This window comes from Cuculus canorus, chromosome 1, assembly GCF_017976375.1.
Source record: "Cuculus canorus isolate bCucCan1 chromosome 1, bCucCan1.pri, whole genome shotgun sequence".
In the NCBI taxonomy this organism is placed as follows: Eukaryota; Metazoa; Chordata; class Aves; order Cuculiformes; family Cuculidae; genus Cuculus; species Cuculus canorus.
In genome coordinates, this window is record NC_071401.1 from 134,643,601 (window position 1) to 134,665,129 (window position 21,529).

At 41.2% G+C, this 21,529-nt stretch overlaps 1 protein-coding gene across 1 annotated transcript in view; it reads left to right on the forward strand.

Moving 5' to 3' along the window:
- Positions 1 to 235: 235 nt before the first annotated feature.
- Positions 236 to 21,529, forward strand: part of TTLL12 (tubulin tyrosine ligase like 12) — a 31,636-nt gene continuing 10,342 nt past the window's right edge. The window contains exons 1-7 of the mRNA XM_009570012.2: positions 236 to 396; positions 6,412 to 6,584; positions 8,603 to 8,801; positions 10,598 to 10,757; positions 11,375 to 11,508; positions 15,657 to 15,733; positions 21,327 to 21,443. Of these exons, the coding sequence (XP_009568307.1) occupies positions 277 to 396; positions 6,412 to 6,584; positions 8,603 to 8,801; positions 10,598 to 10,757; positions 11,375 to 11,508; positions 15,657 to 15,733; positions 21,327 to 21,443 (980 nt within the window). The 5' untranslated portion in view covers positions 236 to 276. The remainder of the gene's footprint in view (positions 397 to 6,411; positions 6,585 to 8,602; positions 8,802 to 10,597; positions 10,758 to 11,374; positions 11,509 to 15,656; positions 15,734 to 21,326; positions 21,444 to 21,529) is intronic.

The window sequence follows — 21,529 nt, forward strand, 5'->3', positions numbered from 1 at the left end:
TGCAGAATAAAGCCCCCTCAGACACAAATGAGTAATGCACATGTGCAAGCACACAGAGACACTCACATACGGATACAGACAGACAGGCACACAGAGCGATTATATCGGCTGCTGTGACTTTATTAACGCCTATGGGCAGGAGCGTTAGAGCCACACCTCCCCCTCCCTCACACATGGCCGCGCCCCGCCCCCCTCCCTCACACATCGCCGCGCCCCGCCCGGCGCGCGCAGCTCTCTCCGAGCTCCGCCCGCCACGTCCCGCGTCGCTGTGGGGACATGTCCGGGGAAGGCGATGGGGTTTTCTCGGCTTTCGTGGCCCTGCACGGCGCTGCTCTCCGCGCCTCGGGGGTTCCGGAGCGCTACTGGGAGAGCCTGTGCCGCAAGCTGCGTGGCGAGGTGGGAAGCGCGGGAAAACAACGCGGCTGGCGGGGAAACAAAACAACGTGTTTGGCGGGAAACGCCGCGAGGGGTGGGGGGCTCCCTCGCGGCGTTTCCCGCCAAAGGGGCTTCCCTGAATGGAGAGGTCCCTTTCCCAGGCTGGAGTTGGTCCTGCAAGGGGAGGCTGAGAGAAGACTTTGTGGCTCTTATGTGCTCGGGAAGGTGCAGTTTGGGGCTGTGAAAGAGAGGAGGTGTGTTGTGTGCCTCAGGTTTGGTTGCTGTAAAGATCGAAGAGGATTTGGGTGGTCCTCTAAGTGGAGATCCCGGTGTGGGAGCGGGGGTGTGTCCTCAAGCCTTCAGCCCTTTTTGACAAAGAGGGATTTGGAAAATCATCAGTAGTAGTATTAACATAGAATGGTTTGGATTGGAAGGGACCATAAAGCCCATCCAGTTCCAGCCCCCTGCCATGGGCAGGGACACCTCCCACTGGATCAGGCTGCTCCAAGCCCCATCCAACCTGGTCTTGAACAACCCAATACTTCCCTGGGCAATCTGTGCCAGTGCCTCCCCACCCTCATGGTGAAGAATTTCTTCCCAATGTCTAGTCTGACTCTTCCCTCCTCCAATTTAAAGCCAGTCCTCCTCGTCCTATCCCTACCTGCCCATATAAAACGGCCTTCCCCAGCTTTCCTGGAGTCCCTTTCAGTACTGGAAGCTGCTCTAAGGTCTTCCCAGAGCCTTCTCTTCTCCAGGCTGAGAAACCGACTCTCTTGTCTTGTTGTCACTATAAAACTTGAAAGCGTTTAGGGATCCTGTAACTGGAGATCATTGTTGGAGAGGAGGTGACAAATGAGTCCTAAAACCTTCAGCCCTCTTTGCCAAGGAGGAACGTAGAAGACCTTCAGTAGTAGTATTAAAGTCAGGACATTGCCATAAGTTAATATGTTATGGTTTCTTTTCTTCCTTTTTCCTGGTTCTGTTCACTTCCACACTGGTCTGCCCAGTTCTCGGTCATGTATAACTGTGCAGAGCTAACTCAATTAGCTTGTCTCGCATATGCATGAGTAACCTGTCTCAGGCTGTTTTCTGGGAGTGTTTTTGGCTGGTTGTTCTTTTCATTTGTTACTGATCTGAGTAAAGGCTGTTCAGCTCTTTCAGAGAACAGGAATGGTGGTGGAAGAATGTCCTGGCAATGGTTAAAACAACAATACAAGGACTGCTTTGTAGAGCATGTCAGAGCAGTGGTGCTGTGTGACTATCAGGCCAGATTTTGGGCAAGTTGTAAGCCTTTGTGAAATTGCCACTCATAGATGCAGTGACAAACATTGCCCTTCGTGAGCTTTATTTGAGTTCTGTTGCAGCCATGGTAAGGCAGCGTAGGAACCATCTCTTTGCGGGGGCTGTGTGTGCTTTAGCTGAAGCTGACACCAGGAGTCTTTGGGCCCGTCCCTGAACCCTCTAGGCTAAAGGGAATGTGAGGCTATAGACACGTGAGGATGGAATGTGTGTGTGTTTTCCCGGTGTTCTAAGCAATCCTCCACTTGTTCTGTGGAGCTTTGTGATGAGACACAGAAGAGAAACAAAGTGACAGAAAGAAGTAAAGTGACCTAATTTCCAATTACCTGAATGCTTTTCCCCATCTCAACTTTAAAGTTCGGATGGGAGAGAAGCGTAGCAAGTCGTGATATAATCTGAGTGTTAATAGCGCATGCAGTTAGGAAGGGTCTGAATATGTTCCTGCTGCTAACTGTTTTGTGTCTGATACTGCTAATAACAGGAACACATACGTATTGCAGAGAAAATAAATCTACATTAAGTCAGACTTGCCCGGTCAAACTTCCAGTGGTATTATACCTCTTTCAACAGGTATATGTGCAAGTGACTCAGAGCAGGGAATATCTGCTGCTCTGCTTAAATAGGAAGGTGTGAGAAGGGGTGAATTGGAACAGGATGAAATAGGAGGCAGTATAAAGCTGTAAAGGAAACACAAAGTTGCCGGCTCTTGCATTGCCGCATCCCAGCATTAGGAAGCGGGATATAACTGGCAAACTTTGGAGTTGTGGTGTGATGTAATGCAGGCTTAAGATGTGTCCTGTGGCTGAAATCCTTGTATGTTACCAGCTTTGTGAGGGGTGTGAACATGAGAAGGTAAGAGGGAGAGTAAGGAGACCTGTAGTCCCCATCCTTTTACAGGGCTTGGGATGGAGAAAGGCAGGATGAAGAAAGCATATACCCTGAGGGGGTAAGCAGCTCCTTCTGTTTCCTTTTGTTTGTAGTGGTGGCTGGATGTGTTCTTTTGTACTAAGTGTTCCAGTGTTTGTGAAAAGAGAGATTTAATTATTTCAGTGTGCTTAGGGAGACAAGTTGGGATGATGATGATGCTTGTCTTTACTGTTGCAACTTCTGAGTTTTACTCAGAAAAAGAACAAAAGGATATGGGGAAGACTGGGATGTCCAGGGACAATCACTGCGATGAGTGCCATGGACTGGGATGAGCTCTTTAGGAGGTAGAGACAGAGGTACAATACCTCACTTAGGACTGGATCATGTGGAGTGCCTGCACGAGTAGCAGTAAAGAAAGTGAAGGGGGCGAAGGGAAAGGGTGAAAAAGTTTTGGAAGTCTAGATAATAAAGAGTAACTACAGAGTGGGGGAGGAAGGGCGCAACATGGAGCATAGGATGACTTTCCTTGTTTTGTGTGTGAAGGTGGTAGGAATTTTTCATTTGTCCTAACCTGTTGCAAAGATTAAAACTTTTTAGCATTGAAAGTTTGGATCCATAATACAGATTAAAATCTCTTTTATGTCAGTACCTTTAGAATCCCAGCCCAGGCAGCTGTTTTCCAACACACACACGTGCTTCAACATACAGAGTGAATGCACCCTCCCTCCTATATGTATATTAAGACCTCGGAGAGAAGTGGAGGCTTGGGATTTTTTCATTTACCTTGAGATCTGCTGGAGCAGATTTCCCTCTGAGTGTTGTGTAACTGTGAGTTGAATTGGATTGCTCATTCCAAACATGGTATATCTGCTAGATCAAGAAACTTGCTTTTAGTTATTTATTTAGCATTTAGCATTCAGTGTCTGTAGAGAAGCAGACTTTTCCATATTTCTGGATGAAACTTAAAAAACCCTCATATACTTGTGTAGTAATTTACTATGACCCTAAAATTCTATTTCAAATATACTGGCTGCTTCTTATGTTGCTGGAGAAACTGTGTATAATCTGGTTATAAACCCGGGAAATACCGTGCCTGCATCTAATTTCATTGATTATCCTTTTTTTTTTTCCTTTTAAAGCTGAACACTAAGTTATGTGGCAGCCTTTTGTGTATTGCAGCAAGGTTTCTGTGGCCCCAAGATGTCACTGGCAAAGGACTGCTTAGAGTTTTATCTCAGTTAGAAACAGAGGCTTTTAATTAATTAAATGCAGGAATGCAGCATGATCAATACCACTAGACTTCATTCTCTAGAGCAGGGGAAGGTGTTGCTGAGAGGCTATCTGTGGCCTTTAAAGCAGTTTGCATTGTGCTTGAAAGTTTACTGAAGATGCCTGTGCCTTGTAATTGTCATAACATGCCTGCTTTGTTTGTTCTCTGGTTCGTTAGGTTGGAACTGCACCTAGGTATGAAGAGAGAATGGTTTTGCCCAAGCATGTTTCACTCGCAAACAGTTGTGCTGCCAAAATGTTGTTGCTTCCCCTTTGCTGTCATCTACAGATCATTACTTATTCTGGCAGAGTACTTCATGCAAGTTCTGTTTCAAGCAAAAGTGCGTGCTTTTCACATTGGTGACATGATCTTATCCAGCTGCTCCTTGCTTAAGGAGCTTAAGTTTCCTTTAACGGAGCTGTTGCATCAGTAGGTTCACAGTGTGACAGACCTTCTCGGAGGGAGGGAGGGAGGAAGGAAGACAGCAGTGTTGCCCACTCACTCAGCAGGCTGTGTCCACACTGCCAACTAGACATTGCTGCCAAACCAGTCAGCTCGCTACTGAGCTGTTATATTTTGTCAATTATTAATAAAAAAACCAACAAAAGCCTCACAAAAAAAACACTGATAAAAGTGGTGTTGAGATGCTGCTCCAAGAAGTGTGAATTGCTTCAGATGAGGAATACACCTAATTCACTTTTTCAAGGTTATAAATTCCCAAGGAAAAATATTTTTAGCATAATTCTGCTGAAAAAATGTTAAAAGCAGAGAGTTTTTGCTTACTGCAACTGCTACGATCTTGTGCAACTAATGTTGGAGGGAGAGGTCAAAACTTTGTCTTAGAGGATTTGAAGTCCCCTCATTTTTAAATCTTGAGCTGATACTTCATAAAATACAAAGCCAACTGCTTCCTGTAGTTGTAGAAGGACTTGGTACTAACGTTCATCATGGGTGTTTGGTGAATGTCACTTAGCTGCTGTTTCTTCTGCTAGCTAATTACCTTGATGAGGACAGCTCTTGATCCAGCTCTTGATCCACTTCAAGGAGGACTGGAACATGTGTGCCCCAGTGCACTTTTTTGCTGCCTGTTGTGGTCCCGGATTGACACTTGTAGGGTGAGCCAGATCAGGGAACTATCCTGATGAAAATAAATTGTGAGCATCATTAATGGCTGCACAAGGAAGGACTCTTCCTTTTTCTGGTACTTGCCTGTGGTTACCTCAGTTTAGAGTGACTACGGATTGCACAGGCAACCGAGCAGAGACTTACTGGTGGCTACTCTTGTAATACCAAGTGGTCATGATATTGAGTAATGTTGTCCTCTTCTAGCAAAACTGGAAAGCTAGGAATAAATTAGAATTGCTAGCTATTTTGATGCCTGCTGAAGTAGATGATACTAAGTCAGTTTCTAAGTTTTTAAAAAATAAGTGTATTTTTAATTTCCAGTGACATTGTTGACAAAGTAGTTTTCTTTACCGTAAGAAGAATGTATACATGGAGCTAGCCAATACGTTATTGGCTTTTTCTCCCACCAGGCCCAAAGGAAAAATGTCTTCCGCTGATTCTCAGAAAGGAATTTCAGGTGCTTCTCGACTTTAATCTCGTCTGTGATATCATGCTATGGCTTAAAATCTGAAGTAGGTGTTGTTTCCCCACCTCACTCTTCCCTTGATGGCTGTCACTAAGCAGCTATCTGCTTTGTCTAGGTGACTTTGCCTTACAGGCGTGGGCTTGATTTCTCCCCTTCCTTGTTGGGGCTTAGCAGAAATAATTATCATGAAGGAACGCTCACTTGGACAAATAAATCTTATCACTGCCTCTGGAATTTTTTACCTTATAAGTCACTAATGTTTAGAAGTAATGAATTCTAATAACATGGCATCAGAGGTGTCACACCCAGGATCAAAATGTTTAAGGCAAAGAAGGAAGCAAAGTTGGGCTTTACAAGAGGTTAGGTGCATCTGGGCTTGAGGTGTTAAACTAGTAACTCTAGAGGTCACGCTTCTAGGTCTTTCTCCCTTTCTGCTATTTTCTAGTGAGATTAGATTGAGACAATTGATTTATCTGCTCCTTCGTGGCTTATTGTGAGTGACTTAACAAAATAACTCCCTCTGAAAGAATTTGAAAAGTCTTCTGAGACTTTATGCTTTTTTTTATTATTCCTTTTTAAAAGCACGTGTTCACTTTGAAATCATGACAGTTGTCAGCAGAGTTGTGGTTATGCAAAAGATATGCAAGTCCACCATTTGGCAAGATTTTGGCAGAAGGGAAACTTGTGTAGTGACCTTAATTTATGTAAGTTCTAGATCAACATAGTATGTCTGTAGTAGGGAAGAATATAAAAAAATCCCTTTCAGCAGATCAATAGAGGTAAGTGTATAGACGCCCAACTTATCCAAGGGTAAGTGAGCATGAGCAGTTCCTTCTGAAGGAAAGAAGACTGGGAGAAAGGCGCTTAGTTGTTTTAACTATTTCAGAACATGAGTGGTAAAATCTCTTTCTTCAAGGGCCTTAATGTACTCTACTATAGTTGTGGAGCCTGTGTAATACCTGGTTTTGTTGGAGCAACTGCTTGATACTTTGTTCACTTTCCATCTCAGGTATTTGATGCTGGTGACTACTTTGGTATAATGCAAGTAGAAGAGGTGGATGAGGAGGAAGAAGGTGGTGAAGAAATGGAAGAAGAATTAAAAAAACCAAATCCTGGAAATGAACCATGTTTCAAAGTTATAGTAACAAATGAGAACGGGCTTCGAGCCTCCAATCCCAATAGGTGAGTAGTGATTTAAGGACTGGTGTTCAGTCTTTGAGTAGTCTTAAAGTGATTCAGGCATTTTGCTTTAAAACTTGTATGATCTTATTCAGAATTCCTCTTTTCTTATTGTAAGACATAGCTGCCTTTTACTGGAATGATGCCTGCTGTCTTACAAAGGATACTAGGAGTACAAGTATTTTAATGTTGTTCTTTTTAAAATCGCATGGGAAGATGCTTAGAAATTGGTTTTAGTAAACTGAGGGAGAAAACGGGGAGAAGGCAACCCTGAGATGAATCACGCAGAAAGAAAACAAAAACTTTGTATCAGCAAGACTATGTGCCCTTGGAACAAAAAAAAAAAGGCTAAAGAAACAATTGTGACCTGCACAAGTCACGGGCTAAGGAGGTACTAAGCAGCTTCAAAATAATTGTCCATGGACTGTTAAATTTCTTCCAGTTGGCTAAAATATAATTTGAGTGGATCATGTGATTGCGTGCTATACCTGCACATGTAATTAAATACTTTCATTTTGTTACTTTTGGCTTTCTTCAGAATAAGCTTATCTGTTATGACTGTGAGACTAGTATGCAGCTATAAAACTAGAAAACAGTTGCAAAAGCTGTGTGTTACAATGCAGATTTTTGTGTTCTTATTCATTTCAAACATAGAGCAGGCTATTTGTCATCTATTGATAAATGGCAGTGAGATAAAGTCAACTCTGCTGGATATTTAAACACAATTCTCCTTGATCTGTAAAACTTCTTTTGCCAGAACTTTCATGCTTTTTATGTCTTAGGCAAAAATACAGAGTCTAAAACTATATATTTTTAAGCAAAACCAACAAAGAACATAGGTATGTGCCTTTACATGACTGATTTAACCTAAGTAAATACCTTTCTACATCTGAGAATACACTTAAATTATAAAGTTCAAAATAGCTCCTGTGGTAATCTTGGGCTTCTTCGCAGCATTCAGATGTGTGGGAATCTAGGAGCACATCAGCACACCTGCTGGCTGACGCATTTCCAAAGAGCTTGACTGTAGCATTCCTGGGGTCTTTAAAATTAAAATTAAATGAGGTGCCTTCACATGTGGAATCTGAAATACAATAATTGTTCAAGGATACTCGATGTATGTGAAACCTGACGTGATTTTAACTTTCTGAAATATGGGTAGTGGGCTTGGGTTTTTTTTTGTTTTGTTGGGTTTTTTGGCTAGTAGAATTCAGATTCTCCTCTGACTTGGTTCAGTAAGAGGATTTAACAAAAACGTGGATAATCCTTCTGTTTGATTAAGTATGTCGTTTTCATAAAAATGCAGCCTAAAACGGTTAAATTTTTCATGGAAAGCTTGTGCTAGTTATATATGATTTTGTTTCAGGTCAGATTGGTAATTCTTTTAAAACAATGCTTTTATTTTTCTCAAAAGGCCTGAGGGGAGGATGAGAGAAACACCTCAAAAAAAAAAAAAAAAAAAAAAAAAAAAAGAGAGAAACAATTAAAAAAACCCTAAAAATTTAATCCTTTTTTTTTTAGTAGCAAATAATATAGGCTTATGCTGATTGAATCTCTCCACCTAGGTTTACTGATGGTAGGTGTTACAGAGCTCATGCCCAACAAGATACTTTTGCAAAATTTCTACCTCTGTAAAAAGGAAGCAGTAGTGCTACTACACAATATGTTTTCCTTCTTCCAATGTGAATATCAGGTTGATGCAGTGATATTAATGATCAAAAGGGAAGAAATTCTTGTGTTCCCAGTCTTTAAAAGGAACTGGGCTTACAATTCTGCATTTGCTCCTCATTTGCATGGAAATAGATAACTAATGCACAACCAACTTTCTAGAACAAAAACAGAGTGTTAAATTACTGCTGGGGAGTTGTTCCTAACGTGTATGTATTCTGGAGTGACCTTACTCCTAAGAGAAGACTTAGTTTTCAAACCACCTACAAAGAAGTGTAGTTCTTATTCTCAGAACATTTGGCTATACGCATGTAAAAGTGCGCCATTATAAGGTTACCAGAATTTTCTTGAAGCATTTTCCTCATTGACCACGCCTGGACGTACCGCGTTGAACATGCCCGTCAGCAGCTGCTTCACGTACCGGGCTTACTGCACAGGATGACGAACCTCATGGGAATCGACTTTCACGGAGAGATCCCAGATGAGGGCAGTATTGAGCAAGTGTTGCGGGAAATGTGGAAATACAATCAGACCTACAAGCTTTCTCAAGGGGTGAGTCTGTAAAGCCCAACTAAAAAGTTCTGAGCAATCCTGAGTAAAGACATCCCAGTACACAGCTATTAATAAAGACATGTTTTCATTTAAAAAAGGTCCCTTACAGGCATTTTGGACTGCTTCTGCTTGGAAGGAGAGCAATGCATTTTAGGGCTAAAAAGCACAGTGGCTTGCTCCCAGCTTTCTGATGACAACTTTGAGGGGGGCATTTAAAGGGAGGGAAGAATCTGCTGCAAAATAAGGTGTCTAGAAGGGAGAGATCTGCTTGTATGTTATGTGGGGTTTTCCTATTCAGAATTTCTCATAGTGAAAGAAAAAACGTCTCATGAATCAACTGTCTTGTGTAGAAGTGTATCTCTCAGCTGTGCTCGCACCTTTATAGAGTGGTTTTCATATCAGGGATATAGCTATGCTATCCAATAACTTAACTTCCTTGTTTGTATTTGGCAACTGTTCCTTTGTACTGTGTAAATGTTAACTCGCCCTCAAGTGAGAACAAGGTAGCTTTAAGATGGAGCCTAAGTGTTTCCAGGCATAGCTTTCTCCAAGAGCTGCTACTTTTAGGTAATGTGAATAAGACCGCAGCAGGTTTGGTCCCTCTGCCCAGTGTAGTCCTTCAGCACTGTAACATCATGTCTTGAGCCTTCAAGCACCTTCAAGTGTATACATGCAATTTCTGAGGGAATACAGCCCACAGGGTTCAATTAAAAATCCTTTTGTGGGGACTGCAATGTAGCTCCTAGGCTATTGCAAGTCTTTTGCATTAAAGAGGAGGAAGGTGAATTTCTTGGGCCAAGACCTGTGGACAATGGGCAGGACTAACCCTGATCAGCGTGAATGTGGCCAACCTGCACCTGTTAGCTCTTGGGCTTGAGGTTGTTCTCTGGAGTGATCATGTTTATCAATTAAGCTGTCAGTTTAGCTCACAGTAGTACCAGGCCTGAAAAATCCGCGGGAAAGAAATTTGTTGTGACTTCTTTCTCTTTTTATTTGAGTAAAAGTGAGATCTGAACAGTATCTCTTCATGTTTTTGCCTTATGTCTTTGTTTCACATCTTGTTCATGTGCATGGCCTGTGAGTCAGGTGGAATTATCTGTGTTACCGCTTGAAAAGTGTTTTCCTGCAAGACAGATAATTCAGTGTATAGCAGCACTTGTCTTCTGTTCCCCTTTCTGCCACTGAGCTGCTTGAATATCCTAAGTCTGTATATCCTCTCTGCTCCATTTGTACCTCTGTGCTCCATTTGTACCTCTCTAAAAAGGAAGCAGTAGTGCTACTACACAATGTAAAGTTTGTTCATTCATTTATAGTGATAAATGTTAGAGGAAGGGATATTTTGATGATGTAACCTCAGCGCTCTCACACCCATCTTTTGTTGCAGAAGTCAGTTCTGCTGCTCTCCTTCACTCTTAGGTTGTAGACTTGAAACTCATTTTAGCAAACTGATTCTGGTAGAAACTGAAGGAAAACTAATCCTACCAAACAGCCCTCTGCTGGTTTAGCTCCCTGAGCTGGCTGGTGTGATACAGAGTAAAGTGTGACTGATAAGCAGTAGCGTAAGAGGATGGGATTCTGCAGTTGAGATAGGAACAAGCTGTTCCCATCAGTGGCTGGATGCTAGGCTGGCTTAGTCTCCAGGTTGCAGAGATGAGTGTTACTTTGTACCTAGTGCCTGCTCACAGTCTTGGCAAGAGTAGGGAAGAGAAATGGTGTAGGGAGTCATGCCAGTGCCTTCTGTCTTGTACTTTTATAGCAGTAAGTAAGTGCAAGATGCACTCTCTTTAATCATACAGACTGCTGAGGAGAAGGTTCCTGTCTGGTACATTATGGATGAATTTGGATCACGCATTCAGCATTCAGATCAACCTAGTTTTGCAACAGCACCTCTGTTTTATATGCCTCAACAAATTGCTTACACTGTTCTCTGGCCTTTGAGAGACCTTGAAACTGGGGGTAAGTGTGTGTCTGAGTATTTTTTTTATGCCTACAATAGAAGACAGGCCATAATCTTGCAAATCATGAAACACTTCACAGTAGAATAAATATTTCAAGACCAAAATAACTATGTATTTGTAATGCTATCAAATGTAAAAGTTCTCTGCCTGATAAGTCCATAATTCATGGGAAATTTTAGACTTTATCAGTCTAAAAATGTTGTACATGTTTTTTTGGTAGACAGCTTAAGTCTTGGATCATTGTCATGGTGAATTACTGATTCAGTCATATGAGAATTTAAAAGTCTGTTTGTAGCTTTGAATCAGAAAGTCAAGTACTGGAAGTTGGGAAATGCCAGGCCAGTGGTTTACTCATGTAGTCTTGGTTGGAGGCCACTTTGTGTGCCCCCATCATGTGGAGGAGATAAGCGTCCAGCTGTCTGACTAAACTGTCATAAGTCAGATGGTTTCAGACTTATTTTTGTGTCCTAAATAATACCCTTTGAAATGTAGTTCTTTATCTCTCATTTTACATTTAAATAATAAAAGTTGTGGTATTATTAACAGTTCAGCTGTCATTTGTGTGGTAAGCCATGAGGAAGGCAGTTTCCAAAGTTTCTCATTGTTTTGCTGCAGATGAAGTGACTCGCGATTATGCTTATGGGGAAACGGATCGCTTGGTCAGGAAGTGTGTTTTGTTACCATGGGTGCCTAATGAAGTGTTGGATGTCAACTGTTTTACACCAGAGCCATCAGATGAGCATTACGAGGTATAATTTTAACAAGTTAATCTAATTTTTTACCTCTTTTTAAGAGAGGCAGTCTTTAACAAACATTGCAAGAGTTCTGATTTTGCTTCTTTTTAGGCTTAAAGACTATTTATAATATTTAACTGATTAAATACTGAAGCAACACAAAAAAGCTCCAGTAGTTTGTGGTGGGTTGACCCTGACTGGGTGCCAGGTGCCCATCAAGCTGCTTCGTCACTCCCCCTCCTCAGCTGAACAGGGGAGAGAAAATAATGGAAAGCTTGTGGGCCATGATAAGGACAGAGAGGTTATTCAGCAATTACCATCATGTGCAAAACAGACTCTACTTGGGGAAGCTAATTTAGTTTATTACTAATCAAATCAGAGTAGAATAATGAGAAATATACCTAAATCTTAAACTCCTTCCCCCCACCCTTCCCTTCTTCCCAGGCTCAACTTCACTCCCAGTTTTCTCTACCTTCTCCCCACCAGTGGTGCAAGGGGATGGGGAATGAGAGTTGCAGTCAGTTCATTACATGTGGGCTCTGCTCCATCCTCCTCCTAAGGATGAGGACTCCTCCCACTCTTCCCCTACTTGAGTGTGGGAGACAGTCCTCCATGAACTTCTCCCATGTGTCTTTCCCACAAGCTGCAATTCTTCACAAACTGCTCAAGCGTGTGTCTCTCCATGGGGTGCAGTCCTTCAGGAACAGACTGCTCCAGCATGGGTCCTCCATGGGGTGACAAGCCCTGCCAGCAAACCTGCTCCAGTGTGGACTCCACTCTCTGTGGGTCCACAGGTGCTGCCAGCAGCGTGCTCCACTGTGGACTTTCCCAGCAGTCACAGCCTCCTTCAGGCACCCACCTGCTCTGGCGTGGAGTCCTCCGAGGGCTACAGAAGCACAGCCTGCCTCACCCTGGTCTTCACCACAAGCTAAACAGGAATTTCTGCACAGGTGCCTGGAGCACCTCCTCCTCCTTTACTGATCTTGGTGTCTGCTGAGTTGTTTCTCTCACACATTCTCTCTCTCCTCTCCTGCTGCAGTTTTCTTCTGCACAGCAGTTTTTTTCCCTTCTTAAGTACGTTATCACAGAGGCACAACTGCCAGTGCTGATGGGCTTGGCCTTGGCCAGAGGCAGATCCATCTTGGAGCCAGCTGGCTGTTCCCTCCATGGACATAGGGGAGGCTTCTCACAGAAGCCACCCTTGTAGCCCCGCCCTGCCCCAAACCTTCTCACACAGATCCAGTACCATGTTACTGTGGTGGTATGTCACTTTTTATAGGTGTGCTACAAGGTACTTCATATCAGGTGCCCATCTTCCAGTTAGATATTTGATACATTGTCTAAGAAGTTTATCCCTTTGATTTGTTACTGTAGCACTTCTAATCAGTCTGGAATTACAGAAAGATTTAGTTTAGTATTTTAGTAGTGGTTCGGTAGGTGTTGGAGCAGAGACATCTTTGATGGAACTGTTAAAAGTACTTGTTTTGTTTTGAGCTCTCCTTTCTACTATAGATTTGTGATATTTTGAGGACATGAAATTAATGTTTGAAATCTCCTTTTCATGAACAGAGTCTGCATGAGATTCTTTTTTAAGAAACATGAAGAAACCTGATGCCTCTGAGGATGCTGTACTGGCCATTGGCAGCACTCAAAGTGCAGCTTCTAAAGACTAATCTATACTGCAGCTGTCCGTTTCTTATGATAGCGGACAGGCAGAAAGTGTTATTGACAATATCTGGTCAGAAATAAAGTCAACCTGCTTCTGCCGAATAAAGGCATACACTCATTCAAAATAGCTGGGCTGTTTTGTAACCAAAGTCAATGTAGTTGGTTGGGATTTTGCATTTTCAGAAAAGAGATAGATATACTTTGCATTTACAGATGAGGAACACCAATGCACCCGTAGTTCATGTTTTACAGGTGTTCTCCTGGCAAAAGTGCCTGGATCTCAGATAAGGCAATTTTTTTACATGTGTTTTAATTTTGTTTTGGGGGTCCTAAGGTTAAGCTAAAGAACTGTGTGTGGCAGATGAGCAAGCAGTATCATTCTTTACCATGCCACCTTAAGAACATCTTCTTAAAGTATCCTTTTTCTTCTTTACTGTGTCTCTGCCACTCAGCTATTCAGAAGAGATGACAGCGAAATATTAATGCTAGAACCAACCAACGGAGTTTTCTTTTGCTCTAGAGTGTTTAATTGTACATTAAAGTGGTGATTGACCACTGAAGAATAGCGTAGGGTGTAGCACAACCTGAAATGCCAGAATTAAGATGGTTAGAAAGAGACACCAGGTCACTGACACTTTGAATTCCCTTATTTTCACAAAAGTAGAGCTGCACATGCAAAAAAGCACAGACAGCTTCAGGGATCTGCTTACAGCGTTAGTATGTGAGCCAGCAGTTCTGCAGGGCAATACAATTGTGTGAAAATGTTTCTAAATATTTATGCAACTCATATACTTTCAAAATCAGTGGCTGCTGTCGCAGTACGGTTTCTGCAACTGCCTTATTACTGTGTGCAAATAATAATTTGTCATTAGATGGGCCATGTTGTTGGGTTTTATTATAGCCAAGGATGTTACATTTCTTATTCTGATTTTCCTTGAAATAAACCTGAAGGCCTCAGTGTTCTATTTAAAAGAATTGCAGAGTTGTTACAGCAATATTGTGGCTTAACTTTTATCTGGTTTTTGTTCTGTTACCTAATTCTGGTCTCCAACGTAGACCACAACGGCTGTAACAGAAATGTTACTATGAGTAATGATTGAGCAATGACTGCAGAAACTACTGTCAGGGGAGGTGGCTTCAAATGAAGTGTCTGGGATGGAGGAAATATCTCTTGGGGGCACTAGAGTAGTTGCTGTTTCGCAGCAGTTCCCTGTGTTTGAGTTGCAGAAAAGACATTAATGAGTCCTCTTGTAGTGTTCTGAGAATTGTAGTCTTCTCCTCTTAAAAGTACAGCCTCCCTTCCTGTTCCTAGGTGACTGCAGGAATTATTTTTCTATTGGTACTGCCCAATCTGTTTTAGGAGGCGATGTCTAAGATCTTTGATTACGATTGTGACTTTGTTCATGCTTTCCAGCTATGTATGATTATATTCCATATGACAGCCTTAAGGTAAGGAAGCATGTCTATGGCTGGACAGACATTTCACCACTGCAACTAATGAGGGCAGCCACAGCGCCTGAGACTCGGGGAGCCGTTGCAGAGCAGCAGCGTCTTTGGTTTCTCAAGATGCACATCTCCCACCCCAGAGTTTCTATGAGCTAATTTCTTTGGCAGGGTATCAGCAATGATCCAAATGTGTGTTTCCTTTTATCAGTCAGAGGTGTTGTAAAAGATGGAGTGTGATTTTTTTTTTTTTTTCAAGTGTGCTTACTGCTGAAGACTGCAAAAAGGCTTTTGCTCATTTTTACAGGAGCAGAATTGGATTCCAGCCTCCTATTTTTTTTTTTTTTAGTTATCTGTAGTAAAACATGGCTGAATCATCAGTCTTCCATTTTGTTGGAAATACATTGTTTGTCTTTTACTGCATATGATCATCTATGATTTGATATTTGGTTTAATGCTTAGGAGAAAGAGGAAATTTCTCAGTGTGCTTTGACAGCGTTGATAAACCCAGGTTCTGAAGCCATGTTCCCTGTTCCTTTTTCACTAATAGCCTCTTACCTCTGACTCACTTCTGCCTCTGCTCTTGTGCTGATTTTTTTCTGGGCAGTATATTACATGACATAATATAGTCCTTACAATGTGGCTTTGGTGGAATTCACTTGTGCTGAAGACAACAGACTGAGACATGCAGATAGACTGTCATTTTTATTGTGACTACAAATGAATCTCTAAATACTATACAGAGATAAAGAATTGCAGAAAACTATTTGTAAAGGTTTAAGATTGGAGAAAATTCCAATGAACTACGCTTCAGCAGGCTATTGCTACTAAAGCACTTGGATAAATGTTTAGTCATACAGAATATTTTTGCCTACAGTTTCTCCTTAACGATTACATTGTTTTACAATTACTTCTTTGATAAACCTGATTATGCATACTTCAGAATTCAGTCAGGTCCAAGTTGCTATTCATATGCACTGCATGTTGTGAAGTTTGATGCAAGGGTGCTCATTTGTTCTGCCTAGTACTAACTTCTTTTTTTTGTTTTTCAGGCTCTTTTAGCAGAAAACAAGGAAAAATTGCCTATAGCGATAAACCCACAAGTTTATGACAAAGATAAAGTTTTCAAGTAAGTGTCTGCAAAGAAAATGTTTTCTTACCAAGATTAAGTATAATAATTACAGTGTGCTAAGGCTAAACAGCATTGAAAAAACGAGGAAAGTTGAAGGTGTGTTTGTATGTAGCCACTTGCCTGAAGTTCTGACTTGCTAGTTCTTGTTGGGTTCTTCAGAATAAGTGGATAGTCACTTACAGAATTTCTAAAAATAAATTTAATTTTTTTTTTTTAAATAAGTGCCACCTTCTGGATGAAAGAAAAGTTGCATCATGTTGTAGCGCTTCACTAAGGAGTGTAACTGAAGTATATAAGAAAGACTCAAGACTTCTTGATTATAGCATGTACGTCCAGGGAGCTACATGTGCTTCTCTGTTCTATGTGAATATAACAGACTATTCGTCTTCTTCAGAAGAATCTTGTCAAAACCCTGGATGTTTTAAATTGGATATGTGCCTTACTGCAGAAATGGAGTGTAGGATGTGAAACTATTTCAGAAGAAAGCTGGAAGAGTATTGCAAAGATAAGAGATTTTTGTGAGCAAAAGCAGTGGCACTGCATGGCTAGACTGCCTTATTACTAGTTTTATTCCAGAAAAACATACTGTTACACATTATGCAGTATGTGCTGTGAGTTGGCCTCCAGGGTGTTTGTTGTATGATGCTGGCATCTGAGTTCTTGCTTGCCATGTTTTTCTTAAGGGATGAGGTTAGGCTAGAACATACTTGGTAGCTATACTCACGTCCTGCTGTCTTGTCTTGAGGAGATTTGTTATTCTCTAGATAGCTTCACTTGAAAAGAACTACTGAAAATCAAAGTCACTTGGAGTTGAGAGGCATTTATTAATTTGCTCAGTGGTAGTCTAGATTTCATGATGTAATTGAAATCTCTGGTTGCAAAACTCTGAGGATAAGCGAAAGCTATTTTTTCACCCAGTGTGCTTGCCTCTATTTCAGATAATGAAGCCCAAGGTAGATGCACTCTAATAGAGATGGAAAGAAAATTGAGGATGTTCGGACATTTCAACTTATTTTTCACTGCTGCCTCTTTATTTTGGATCTCCTATTCCAGGGGAATAACATTCACATCAGGGAGGCAGGGAGGGAAGAAGTGGGAAAACTCTTCTTGCTCTTCTTCTGAGGAATGCCATCAGCACCCTGTCCATGTACTCCTAAGAGTTTTCTTTGCTGAAAGGAGAAAGTTTGGCTTCCACAGGAGGCCAAAACTGGAAGATCCTTTTATGTTTTGAATTTCAGTACTAAAGTTCCAACAGGAGCAGGGCAGAATCTCAGAGCCCAGGTGACCTAGTGGAAGTTGCAGTCTTCCGGTGCTCCAAGTCCCTTTTAAAGCTTAAAAGGTTTTAAGGACCGTGGACAGTCAGATGGGAAGACGCAGAGCTGGTTAGATCTATGTAGCCTGCTAATGTACATGTCTGTGTTCTGTATTGGCACAGTTTTAGGGGATTCAGAAGAAATTAAATGCATGAGGTTGCAAAGTTTAGAACATGGGACAAATTCTTAGTAATCACGTTTCTAAGTAGAGCTAAGACAGAGAATGGAAAGATGAAATAAATGTTTTAACCTGAAGCCTGAAAGACAGGAGAGCAAGTACACATAGTTTGACATAGCAAAATTATGGGTTTAAGTGGGTCTTGTAGCAGTAATAGTAACTGCTGCCCTAGGGAGACTGTTCTATCCAGCCATGGGGATTGTTGGCTTGAAAAAAAGATGGATAAAAGAACTAAACATTTCAAAGACAAATTTCATATGAAAGGTCCTTCCATTTTGTGTTGGGCTTGATTATCTCTTTTTGTTGTTTTTTTTTTTCCTCTTCATCTTCTCTTTCATGTTTTTTTTCAGCTACATCAGTCATTTTTAAAGATGCCCAGAGAGTCTTATGAGATGACAGTTCTTTGTTTTGATCGATCTTGTCAGCACTGTGCTTTGGGATTTGATTCTCATAACTGCTTCTTAGCGTTAAATGCTTTGGGTGAATTAAGTAATATCTAATGTGGTTTATCTTATTTGTGCAATTCCTCTGAATAATATTCTTTAATCCTAGACTTTACAGCATTCCTACTGGGACTTCTGTATGACAAGGGGGTGGAGGGATCATTTGGAAAGTGTGGTTAGCTGACCTCATTGGTTCAGTGCACCATTGATATTGGAATGAAAGGTCAAAAATAAGTTGGCTGATACCACAGTATTGCAGTATAGAGGTTCTCTCACCTATCAAACCCAGAATGGGGCTTGGTGCTTTTCTTATCTGTCTGTGTTTTTACTTATCGACATGGATGTGTATTCCCAGAGGTGCGCATTCCCATGCCTACAACTTTTTTAACTAAAAACAAGGGAGATGCCACAGAAGATCCTATGTGCTCCTTGAGTAACAAAGGAATCGCCTAGTAGTTGTCAGGTGCTTGCCCTCAGTGCAGAGGTCTGATTTTTTCAAATGTATGCATTAATACTGGATAGGCTAAAGTACCCAAGGGAATCTGGTTACTAAACTCAGTGATAGGTGTTGGCACTGAAATACCTTAACTTTATATAGTACTTCTATGAAATCTTCATTCTCAAAATTAAATTATCTGCTTTCCAGAGCCTGTGACTGTTCCAAGATCTTTATGGTAAGAGGATTGCTTATAGATTGGATGGAATAACTTGGAACTAGTGGGATGGTCTTATTTTCCCCTCTAATCTTAACCTCTATCTGTTATTTCAGTGACCTTCCTGCACTTATCAAAGATAGATTGAGGTCCTCTGTTTCTTTTGTGCTGCATTTTTGTGTTCTATAAGCAAGACTTGTGGTACATAATCCAGAATGCTCTGGTACATAAATTCCTTGGCAAAGGTTAAATTAAGAAAGCAGGCTTTTTGTTGTTAATGTGAGTAATGCCTCTGTGAAATCTTGTGAATAGCTGTGAGCTACTGGAAAAATAAAGGTCTTTTTAATAGGCTTTGATAGATATATATTATAAAAAATATCGCTGTCTTCTGTGTACCTATAAAGGCAGCTCAGTGTTATAGTGGGAAACATAAGGGTTTTTAGGAAGGGGATGATGTGGGCTAAGATTTATTGGAGTTACCAGATGCTACCAGGCTCTCCAAGTGTCCTTCCCTACTGTCTAAGGCCAAATGCTTCAGGCCTTTGTTACAGCAGCATTTTTCATACCATTGCCTCTTAATGACTGGAGTAAGGAGTTTGCCACGGGGTTATGTTTTTGTTTGGCCTTAAGCACCAATTAATCTGTTCAGCCTCATTATTAGCCTAGTTGGAAGATTGTTGTAAGGACCACTATCAGTTGATGAACCAGAGGTTTCAAAGGTATTTGCTGTAGCTGCAACTGAAGGGGAAGGAAGCCTTATTCTTTTCACTCCCAAAGATCTCCTGCTGAGTTACTTCCACTAATTTCAGTAAAAACTTTTTTAGCTTACCTGTAAGTGCATGTAAGATCTTTGGTCGTACATATGCAAAGGAGTCCTGTCTGACTCTTCACAGCTCCAGCGTAACACTAATTTTGAACTGAGGTTTCACTTCTGTCACAGCGAAAGCAACTGTAACTGGACTATTCTTGCAGATAACTAACTAAATAATTGCACAGCCTTAGCCCAACTCTAACCATGGCTGTACTCCAAATACATAACATTATGCAAGTTCTATCCAACCACATTGCTTTTCGGAATGAGTGTAAAAAGCTCTATCCTTAGTTATGTTACTTTTCCCCTCTTTCCTGAGGTGGATGAGCAGCCTGGAGTGGAAGCTGGGAATCGTGAAGGCCAGCATTCCAGCACTCTGCCACAAGAAGTTGTGCAATATGTTGTCAAAATATTTCAGTGCCATGCTGGAGAGGCTTAATCACAAGAAAGAAAAAAAAGAAAAACAACAAACTGTTGCTGCATCCATTTATTGAGTGGTTCTAACCAGCAGAATAGATCCATTGTGTAGATCTGATGATTCTCTTGCTGCTAAGACCTGTTAGCTAAGTTTGGATCCTGCTGCAAAGGATTAGTGTCTATAAGGGATGATAACTTGTGGGATGTGTTTGTAAGGGACTGATCTGGGACTGTATGAGCAACTTAAATTCTAGTATTTCTCGTGTTGCATATGTTGTTGTGTTTGTGTGGGAATGTTAGATGTTCCAAGACATTGTTACAGCATTATAAGGCCTTTTATATTCAGGTCACCACTTGGAATCTCTCTTGCTTCAGCAGGGACTGAAAGTTGGTCCAAGCCAGTGCATATTTGGGTAGCTTCTGTATAAAAATGGGTTTGGTAGAATTTGTACTGGCCCCTGTGTTTTGTTGTTGTACTTTTTTGGTGTTGTACTTTCCCTAGCGTGCAGACTTACAAGGAGAGGCCAAGAAGCCATATGTTTCAGAAAGTAATGCTGGAAGGGCTGTGTGGAGATAATAACTTTTCTGTGTTGCAACAGTGGGGAAAGACTGATGATATCTTTCAATGGAGATGTCACCCTGACTCCTGTCATCTACAGTGAAGTCATCTCTCTTAGTCTTAGGGTCCAGCACAAATAGTATGACCATTGTAGTGTGACGCGCGTGGAGCTATGCAAAACATCTTGCATAGTTTTCTTTTTAGAGAGCATGTTTTCCCCTGTGACTGGGTTATTTTTACAATTCATCATTTCAGAGAAGTCTCTCTCAGAGGACTGTATCTTCCATTTTGTTAGGAGCAGAGAAGGAGAGGATCTGGAGAGGAGGAAGAATTCTCATGAAAAAAAATTAGTGGGTGCTTAGTCTAAGTCTTTACTTAACCATGAGAACTGTTCTTCTATGTCAATCTAGCTTTCTGAGTCATCATGCTGAATGTGAATTAAGTAATCTCACTTTAAGCTGTAAAATCATCAAAATACCGCATATTGCTATCTTCCTATGTTAGCATGTTAGATAACCAACTCACTTACTGAAGTGCAAGCTGGCTTTATTTGAGATATTTTAATTAGGGGGAAGTCCTAAGATATACAACATCTCATTCTTAGCTATGTTCTGTAATGTGTATTAGGTTTGAATTGGGGTTTTAATGTGGGGGGTTTTTTTTGTGGGATGGGATGGGCTTTGTATTAAGCCTAAAGTATGTACGTACTTTCATATGTTTTGATTGTTTGGAAATGTCCGTGTGTGTGAAGTTCTGAACAAATTAGAATAGTCTTCTGAAACTGACCAAGTTTCCTGGGAATTTCTTTCTCATGGATTGGCAGTAGGCTTACTTTTAGGCTTCTTCCAGCAATGGAAGCATTTACAAGGTCTCTCTTGCTCAGGCACTCTTCCATGTAGAATGTTGAATTCATACTAGCATTTCTCTTTTGGGGACTTAGTTGCTGTCTTCTGAATTGCTGTTTTTGTGAAAGTTGGAGGACCTAAGCTATCTTGGAGATTTGTGTCTCAAAACACATTTTTTCTAGGTCTACCAATTCAGTTTAAAATGCCTTTGTGGCTTAACAAGGGAGTGTCACAGGTAGCATATATTGGTAAAACATAATTCTTGTAAGAAGCCAAGCTTTTAACACTTAGTTGTTCTTGTTCAAGCAAGAGTTGATCAGTTTCAGAAACCAAACTGACATTTTTCTTCATATGCCTTTTTCTTCTTTTAGGGTTTTCACAGATATTCAGCAAGTCCTCAACAACGTGACACATCCCCGTTTTGTGTTCACAGACAATGAGAAAGAAGCAGACATCCTCTACAACTTCTCACACTTCAAAGATTATAGGTTGCAATTGTTCCCCTGATAATATAAGTTCTTTTGTTGCTCTAACGACTGTTCCAAAGGACCTCTCCAACCTTCCTCCTTCACCC